Here is a 9,585-nt window from a genome sequence, read left to right as displayed (position 1 = left end):
ATAATTATATATCTTGCAAATCTTATTGATTTGTAATTTTTCTTAGATTATTCATAATTTGTGTTATTGAGTTAAATTTAAAATTGAGGAGAAACTAAATAAACAATTTAGTTTCTCTAAAGATTATTAACACTAAATTAACATCGAAATACTACGTGTGGTTTAATAAATTAATTTCCATTTTATTTAAGTATTTTATTAATAGAAAATAGAAAACTTAATTAACCAGGTTATATCGAATAGAAGATTTAGAATTCTTCCATTTGTTCTATCTTATTAATTTATTATTCTAATTAAGATGATTTTCGTTTATCATATAAAGTTTTAGAATTAATTTACTGTTTTTAGGAAAATTTGTATTTATGATTATTCGTACATTAAGAAAAAAAATATAATCCTATTTATTTATCTTTTTTAATTAAGAAGTGAAAAGCAAACACCTACGATAAATAGATAGTCAATCATAAAGTAAAAAGCTTAATAAATGGAAACAGATACCAAAACTAATTAGAATAAGGAACAAAGTTAAGATGCAAAGCTTACAAGATTTTCATGCAAGATATGTTTAGAAATAGCAGAATAGCCTGTTATTACACCTTGCGGTCATCTTTATTGGTAAATTTTAAATTTATAATTTCAAAAAAATCTAATCAAAAATTATTCTAAAATAATTAGCTGGAAATGCATTTACCAAGTATAGATTATATTTAGATTTATAATTATATTATCTTATAAGCCCTACATAAATAGAGGTTGAATATTTTAAAAGTTAGCAATTTGAAATCTGATTCCTACTAAATATTTTCATGTATTAAATAAAAGTAATTAATAAAAACATTTTTATTAATAGTGGGCAGTTAAGAAACCAAGTTGTCCTTTTTGCAATAACAAAATTGATGTGAATAAATTAACAACTATCTACACTGAAGAAGAAGAGCAAAAATCCAAAAAAACAAATGAGTAAAATTAGATAGAAATTTATTTAACTTTATAAAACAATCAAAACAAAAAACATATTCTTAAAAAATCAAATTACTCGATAATTTTAATTTACTTTTACCAATCCAATTGTTTGTTGTAAATCTAAGATTTAAAGTCTATTTTAATATTAATTAGAAACAACAGTAGCAGTAGCGATAGCAGCAGCAATCACTCAAATTAAAACTCATAAGAAAATTAAAATTAATAACAATAATAATAAGAAAATGGCTAGCAGAACAACTAAAGTGAATAAAATCAGCAGGATATTCCAAGAAGACCATAAAACCCTAGAGAAAACTTTGATAACAATAACCACAACAGATAACAAGGGGGATTTAATTTTGGGTTTTTTGGGTTTCCTGGATTATTCTTTGGAGGTGGACTAGGCCTAGGGGGATTCACTTTTAATTTGAATGGATTTTAATTTGGAAATGGTTAAGGAAATCTAGCTCATGGGTGGTAAAAGTATATAGGAATTATTCCATTAGTGATATTTTTGCTTCAATTTCTTTTGCCTTTAGTATTCTAGATATTTGGAATAAATTAAAACTAAAGTTCATATGAATATGATTATCCAAATTATAATTCTTAAAGAAAAGCTAATAGACAATCTACTGGTAGTAATAAAAATAAATATAATAAAAATAATTAATATTAATAAAATTATGGTTATAATTACAATTAATAATACTAAAATTATGAATGGTCTTATGGAGAATATACAGAGGTTATTTGCATATTAGTTTTAACCTTCTTAATTTATTTTATAGGTAAAATTAGATAAAACAGATATAACTAATAAAATTAATAGTAACAACAAGGTTAGTAGTATTAAAATTGATACTAATTATTTTTATATCCAAATTAGTAAAGTAAAATAATTTATATTTATTATATGTATTATTTATTTGCTTGTAAGCTATTAAATCATTCAAAATAAATTCTTAATAAATAAATGATTAATTTATTACATTAAAAATTAGATAAAATATTATTTTAAATAATTTAAAATATTTATTAAATTTCTTTGATTCTAAATTTATTTAATACTTAAAATTAGATAAAAGAGAAATAACTCAATTAATTAATAGTAACAATAAGGTTATTAGTATTAAAATTGATACTAATTATTTCAAACTTATATTAGTAAAGTAAAATAATTTATATTTATTAAGTCATCCATAATAAATGATTAATTTATTATATTAAACATCAATCAAGTAAAATAAAAAAAATAATTTTAATATATTAAATTTCTTTGGTAATTTATTTTTAGATTTTAATTCTTAATTAATTTAGTATTTAAATTAGATAAACAAAAATAAAAAATAAAATTAATAGTAGCAAAAAGGTTAGTAGTATTAAAATGTAAACTAATTATTTTAAATCTAAATTAGTAAATTAAAATAATTTATATATCTTGTGTTAGTTATTTGCTTTTAAGCTATTATTTCATTAAAAATAATTAATAAATAAATTTTAATTAATTATTTAAATAATTTGTTAAAATAATATTTTAAGGTAAATAATTTCTTTAATAATTTATTTTTAGATTTTAATAAAATATTTTTTAAATTTATTTTCGATTTTAAAAAAAATGTGATTTTTGATAGAAATGAAATTCAAATAAAAGAAAAAAAATTGAGAGAGTTATTCTACAAAAAAATAAGTAATCAAAGAATAAATTAATTAGGATAGATTTTCATTTAATAACTAATATAAATATCAAGTTATTTTTAATAATATTTAAAATGAGATAAAATACAAAAATCTGAGATTATTTTTAATAAAAGATTATTATCTCAATAATAAATCAGTCACTCAATCTTTTAAAAGAATTTTATCTCATATTTAAGTAATTGAAATATTTAATTTATTGATTAAAAGACTTTCATAATAAATTAAAAAGATAAAAATTTTAAATTTATTATTTCCTCTATTCAAAACATAAAATGTCAAATTTCACTCTTGATTTATACTTTAAAGAAGATTACCCCGAATAAAAATTGAAGCAGCTACAGTAGCTAATAAGATCTAAAGCAAGATATCATGCTTAGGAAACTAAAAACAAAGGAAAAAATATATTTCTTAATGTTAATGCTAGTAAAGATTCTAAAGAATTTTGTGATGAAGTAATAAAGCTTTTTAGAAGCTTTTAAGATAGCGAAGAGTTTCTCCGTTAGTGCCTTTATCAAGTGAAACTATAAGTAAATTGCTTAGGTGAAGATAGAAATTTCTTAATACTAATCCCTGTATTAATTTATGATTTTATGAAGTAAATTACAGATGTGAGCTTTGAATTCTAAAATACAGATATAACAAGCAAGAATATTGACGATTTAAGTAGATTTTTAATTAGAATATAAATATTTTATTTAATTTATATTTATTAAATTTAGCAAATATTTTTAAAATGTTCAGATACTTAGAATCTTTTACAATTAAATGTAATGAATAAATCTGCTTTCAAAATAATTAATAGTTAGAATTATTTTGCAATTCTTTATCGCCTCTTATCACCAATCTCAAGTATTTCTAAATCCTTAATAATAGGAAAGAAAAAAATACAGGATACACAATTTCTATTCCATCAAATTTTACAACCTAAATTTCAAAACTCCTCACTAATTGCAAAATGCTAAAGTGTTTAAAGTTAGATTTTGCCTATATGGGTTGGGATAGAGAAAGAATTCGTTATATACCTTAAAATATTTTAACTAATTTGCTTATGTATTGTGATTAATGGCCAGATACTTTAAACATTTTAGAAATTAACTTTGATAGAATGACTTATCAGAATTCAAATGTAGATTTTTATCAAGTTTAATTTTTCCTTATAAAACTTACTGCTTTGATTAGAAAGTAAGCTGATTTAGAAGAATTTTCTTTTGATTTATCTGGGTTTAATCCTTTCAATAATTAAGATATCTCAAAATAATTGATTTAATTATCTGAAGAGTTAAAAAATGTTAGAAAACTAAGCCTATAGGTATATTTTTAATTAAACAAATTCTAAATTTACCCACTCAAAATATTTTGATATTCTGTTTAAACATTTTATTTAAATTTAATTGCAATAAGTTTTAATTGGCATTTTATAAAATATTTCCCTTTTAGTTTCTTTTTGATAAGCTTTATTTTTTTTTAAAAAAAGCTTGGAGGTCATTTTAAGTTATCAGCTTAAGATTGGAAAATCTTTCTAAAAAACATTAGTAGTATAAAAAATCTTGTAAGACTAAATCTTAATATTGAGTTTTGGAAAGATTTTGTTTTAAACAATCCTTGTAAAAAATAATATCATACATCTATAATATAAGAATTTATCAACAATTTAATAAATAACCACAAATTTGATCTTGAAAGTTTGTCTTTCAATACAGATGATTGGTTTTTTTTAAATAATGTCGAAGAACAAAATATAATCAATTAAATATCTTAATTTTAAAATCTTAATGAATTAACATTACTTTTTTATAAGAGTAAATCATTAAATTACTATAAGATTTAATAATTTGAATAATAAGTTAAACAAGGAAGCTTATGTAAAAACAATTAACCATCCCGAGTATAATTACCTTAAATATAAACAATTTAAATAAAACATTATTCATAAAATGAAACTCCCTAAAAAAAAGTATCTGAAAATGAAGTAAATACAGAATAAATTATCAAAAGCCAAGAAAAAGTAAGCTAGAAAAAATCATCCTCAAAAAAATTGACTAAAAAACAAGAAGCAGAATAATATTTAAAAGAATTATTATCAAAGCATCTTTCAAATTAAACATAAAATGAAAATTCAATTAAAGAAGATTTAAAAAAAAAATATTTAAGTTCTTAAACTGAATGATGAGTTAATTTTATAATAATATAATAATTATTCAAATAAATGAATACATTTTTATAATAATAAAACAACAATTAATTAAATTTTACGTGGTTTAGTTGCAATATTTTATGTTAATTTTTAAGTAGTATATTTTCAAAGTTATTATAAGAATATTTTATCTCTCCAAAATAAATAAAATAAACAATTAAATATTTAAATAAATTGCATCACTGGATATTTAAATAAATTTCACCACTAAATATTTAAATAAATTGCATCACTAAAAATTTAAGTAAATTGCAACATTACATTAATTAAATATATTTTATTTAAATTTTATTCGATTGATATATAAATAGATTTTATTTATTTTTCTTAATCAAAAATACTTTAATAATTCATTCATTTATTACTAAAAAATAAATTTTTTTGATTTAAAATGTTTAATTTATCTTTAGGTTATTAATCGGATGAAAATGTTAAAAATATTTTACTTAGATACAAACAAATTAATATTTTTCTTATTAGAATTAATTATTTTAATAAAATAAAATATATTAATTTAATTTTAAAATAATAAAATATTTGAATATACTAAAAAAATAATTTAATGATTGACATATATTTTATATAAATTAATAGTCAGTGCAGTTTTAAGTACTTTTTATTGAAATCGAATTGGTAACAAACTTGCTGCAATAAGAAGTGAAGCTAGGCAAAAACAGAGGAAAGCATGAAAATAGTTGTTAAGAAAACTATAACTGTTGAGTATTTTTCCCAGTCTGTAGTAATTGGGAAGCAAATGTTTCTAAAGAAGCTGATTATTAAGCTCATTATTATTGGTAAATTAACAAATATTAAACTTTTAGAGAATGTTAAACTGTTTTTTATTTCAGCCTACTAAGGAGTTAACTAACTGTCTTAAGATTTAGTGAAGGTACTTTCTTAAGCTGTCAGTTCATGCTGACTGTAGATTAAGTTTACCTGATCATTCTCAGCATGGTTCAGATTATCATTTATCATACTGGAATCATTATGAATTGGAGTTTATGGAGGCTTTGCAATTTCTGAGATATGATCGTTGCTTGATTTTAAATACTAGAACTTAGTGTCTCTATTTAGCAATATAGGGAATTGTAAGAAAGCTAAAAAGAAGAATGAATAATTTCCAACAAAAACGTTTATGTTTGAGAAGAAATCACTATGAACAAATAAGCCAACAGCATGTGTGTGCAAATGCATGAATTCAAAAGCAAATTTATGTCCTGAAACATAGAAATATTAGAAACTCACAACTGTCAAGTAAGAGTATAATAAAGAGTATGGACGATAGTTCAAAAAGTTTATTATATTATGGAAGTACTAAAAAGTTTGGAAGAAAAACACTATCAAAGTTATGCATTAATAATCCATAAGATATAAGAATGATGGTAATAGACTCCACAAAAATAGCTTGTATTTTATGATAAAGTAAAAGTTTGATCTGTCACAAATATTTATAAACAAAACCTGTAAAATCACGAGAATATAGCTTGATAAAGGGAAGAAATTTCTAAAGAAGTACATCGCTTAGCTATCATGGAAGTAATTCTTAGTCACAAAATAGATTGAGAGTAAAGTTATAAGTGCAGTATGCAGAGTAAATAGCACAAATTTGGTCCTCATGCTCAAGCTTACAGATTGGTTAATAGTATCCTTCAACTTGTAGAAATAGAAACAGACAAATATGATAAGAGGAATTACAGTGTTATAAAAATCATAAGAGAGAATGTTGATAAAATCTATATTTAAATAGTTTTTTTCGTTAATCTTTTTCATATCTTTTTAGATAAAAGGGTCCATATACATACAGAAGAAGCTCATAAAACCAACAATAAATATTTGTAGGAGCACTTTTAGCTTGCTAGAAAATATTTTACCTTTAATAAAGATTAAATGGAGAGTGAACACTATAAGCAGTGCTGAAGTTATCAAAAAAATGTAAAAATCTAGATCATCAACAAGATCAATGTTAATGAAGATGTACGAAAAGGACAAAAGCAAAAATGTGTAAGCTAAGTTTTGTATGTCGAACTTGAATGAAGAAAATACTTTTATTCCTTTTAGAAGATACTTTGGTTAGCTATAGAGAGTATATCTAGAGTAAAAATAATCAATTGTGAAGGTGATCAGAATAACAAAAGCAGCAACATTAATTAGAAGCAGGACATTTATTCCTGTGAAAACGAAGAATATAGCAAGGTGGATTAGGAAACTTCCCAAAATGAATTTGGTTAGGATGAATTTGTTCAAGTGCTTTTCAGATGAAGTAAAGTTATGACTAATTATTGCATCATTATATACGATATAAGTGACAGAGCATAAGAATGATGCAATTATAGTTGCAAAAGCGAAATACATGTAAATGTATTTAATTTCTCCTTCTTTTCTTGCTGCTTCTTTAGAAATGTGAGATAAATGAATTACTGCTGAAATAAATTCTGATAATTCTTGTTAGCTTGCTTTAAAAGTCTCCTTAACAAACATACGCTAATAGGAATCTTTAATATCCTATGTAAGATCTTTAATGTGATCATATGTTTGCTTTGATAAATTACTGTGATGCTTTGTGCTTTCATCAAAGTAATCTTCGATCTATCTCATATTTGTATAGTATGCATTAGCAATAATGGTATTTGAAGTACCCTTTATAAAAAAATCTGGAATGATTGCTCCTATATTATTGCTAGGAATAGCTAGACCTTTAAGCATACAAATTGTTGGCAAGAGATCAATCTAATCAGTTTCAGAATCTAAATACAAAGGATCCATCTTTTAACTAATATTTCTATCTTTTATGAATCCTTTTTTATCGTAACCAAAGATCACAGAAAGTCTTTCTTCTATTTCTTTTCCACCATGAGTGCCATAATTTGTAAAACCATGATCAGAAAATAAAATAAAAGTTGTATCCTCATCTATAGCTTAGATAAAATCTCTTGTAGCATTATTACTTATATCCATTGCTTATTAATATAGAGGACTTTCGAAAGGTTTTTCAAATCTATAAATTACCTCTCCGTGCATCAACGAATCTATTCCTCCATCATGATTGATAAAGAATGTCCAATTAGTTTAACTAGGATTTTTCAAATACTTATCTAAAATTTCCTTATTAAAGATAGGACTATTATCTATCATATTTTGCAAATTTGAGTTGATATTTAAGCTCTAATAGTCAAAATACTCTGCGAAATACTGATTCCATAAATCAACTCCATAAAGATAAATTACCTCCTGTGGTGATTATCTTTGTTTCAATTAGTAAAACAGGTTATCTTCGATATCTTTTTAACTAGAAATCTAGTCAAACATGCTTGTGAATGAAGGAATAGTGCCAGTAGAAAGAGCTTTGATTCTAGTTATTGTCATAGTTTAGGTATCCACAACTCCTCTAATTAGTAATGAATTATTTCTATCATTATTTAGAGCTTCAGTAATCGAAGTAAAGCTTGAAGGAAAGTATACTACTTCTCCTTTCTAATCTTTGACAACAATTTCTTTTTGCTTATTCACATCTGTCACTTAGTCATATCGAAGACTATCAACGAGGTATAAAAATATTTTCTTTTTGAATTAAGGAAACCATCCTTGTTTATATAAATTCCTCTACTCTTCATTTTCAAAATGCATCTCATCAATATAAGGATTTTCTACTTAAGAATGCTTTTCAATAATACTAAACTATTTTTGGAATCCTAAGCAATAAAGGAAGCATCCAAATATTGTGCTTGCACAAACAATAGCTATTATTGTCCAATTATACCCTAGCTTCATTAGTAAAAATGAAATTATTTACCTAAAAAGTTAACTATTTATTTTTTTTTAATAATTTTTCTAACTAATCCAAATATCTCAAAGATTTTTTTAAATAATAAAAAAAGGAGAAGAATATATCTAAAAACTGTAATCACTTATCCTCTACAAATATTTTAATTAAAGATTATCTGCTTGCAATTAAGAATGCAAGTTAAAATAAAAGCAAAAACTATATCAAATCAAGTTAATTACTTTATTTTTGAATCCTACTTTATGTTTTTAAACATTCAATCAACTAAATATTTTCATTTTTACCACCACAATATAGTTAATAATTTAAAAGTTTGATATAGAATAGCAAATAGGATTTAGCTATTTTATATTAATAAACATGACTGATTATTTTTCAAGAAATCAAGCAAATCTAGAAAAAAATTTAGTAATTATTTAAAATTCAAATAATAAATATAAATTTAAATATTAAAATGTATATTTTTAACTTAAATAATGAAAGATAATTTATAAAAAAGATATCAGTTAAGAATTTAATTCAAAATAAAAATAAAATAATAAACAAATAAAACGAATTAATTTATTTATTTTTCAAGCCTATTTTATATAAAAAAACATTTAATCAAAATAATTTTTTAATAAACTTTATAAAATAAAAAATTTAATTTATGATGGAAAATTTGAATTTAGCTATTTCATTTATTAAAAAAAATAAAATATTCTTATATTTACAAAAATATCAAAACAAATTTACAAAAAACTTCGTAATTAATTATACTATACTTAACAAAAAAATAAATTAAATATAATAAATATTTTCTTAATTAATTATAATCAATTGATAACTTCATAAAACACTATTAATAATAAATAGAATAAACAATTTTCCAAAACCAAATAACTAACAGAAAATTTATCAATAATAATATTATCAAATATATTTTAGCAATCCTATATATTAGTTGGAA

At 22.1% G+C, this 9,585-nt stretch overlaps 3 protein-coding genes across 3 annotated transcripts; 2 read left to right on the top strand and 1 right to left on the bottom strand. All coding sequences in view use genetic code 6, as the record gives it.

The window, feature by feature from the left end:
* Window positions 1–370: 370 nt before the first annotated feature.
* Window positions 371–1,822, top strand: TTHERM_000320289 (zinc finger, C3HC4 type (RING finger) protein; the record flags this gene model as incomplete). The annotated part of the gene is made up of 4 exons (XM_012796846.1): window positions 371–615; window positions 676–694; window positions 851–960; window positions 1,117–1,822. The coding sequence occupies exons 1-4, from the start codon at window positions 485–487 to the stop codon at window positions 1,820–1,822; spliced, it is 966 nt and encodes a 321-aa protein (XP_012652300.1). The 5' UTR covers window positions 371–484.
* Window positions 1,823–2,933: 1,111 nt separating this feature from the next.
* TTHERM_00320280 (hypothetical protein) lies at window positions 2,934–4,828 on the top strand (the record flags this gene model as incomplete). The annotated part of the gene is made up of 3 exons (XM_001012927.2): window positions 2,934–3,324; window positions 3,381–3,970; window positions 4,136–4,828. The coding sequence occupies 3 exons, from the start codon at window positions 2,934–2,936 to the stop codon at window positions 4,826–4,828; spliced, it is 1,674 nt and encodes a 557-aa protein (XP_001012927.2).
* A 621-nt stretch (window positions 4,829–5,449) lies between these two features.
* Window positions 5,450–8,623, bottom strand: TTHERM_00320270 (type I phosphodiesterase/nucleotide pyrophosphatase; the record flags this gene model as incomplete). The annotated part of the gene is made up of 1 exon (XM_001012926.1): window positions 5,450–8,623. The coding sequence occupies one exon, from the start codon at window positions 8,621–8,623 to the stop codon at window positions 5,450–5,452; it is 3,174 nt and encodes a 1,057-aa protein (XP_001012926.1).
* Window positions 8,624–9,585: the final 962 nt, after the last annotated feature.

This window comes from Tetrahymena thermophila, assembly GCF_000189635.1.
Source record: "Tetrahymena thermophila SB210 genomic scaffold scf_8254691, whole genome shotgun sequence".
Classification (NCBI taxonomy): domain Eukaryota; phylum Ciliophora; class Oligohymenophorea; order Hymenostomatida; family Tetrahymenidae; genus Tetrahymena; species Tetrahymena thermophila.
This window is presented reverse-complemented; position numbering and strand designations above follow the sequence as displayed.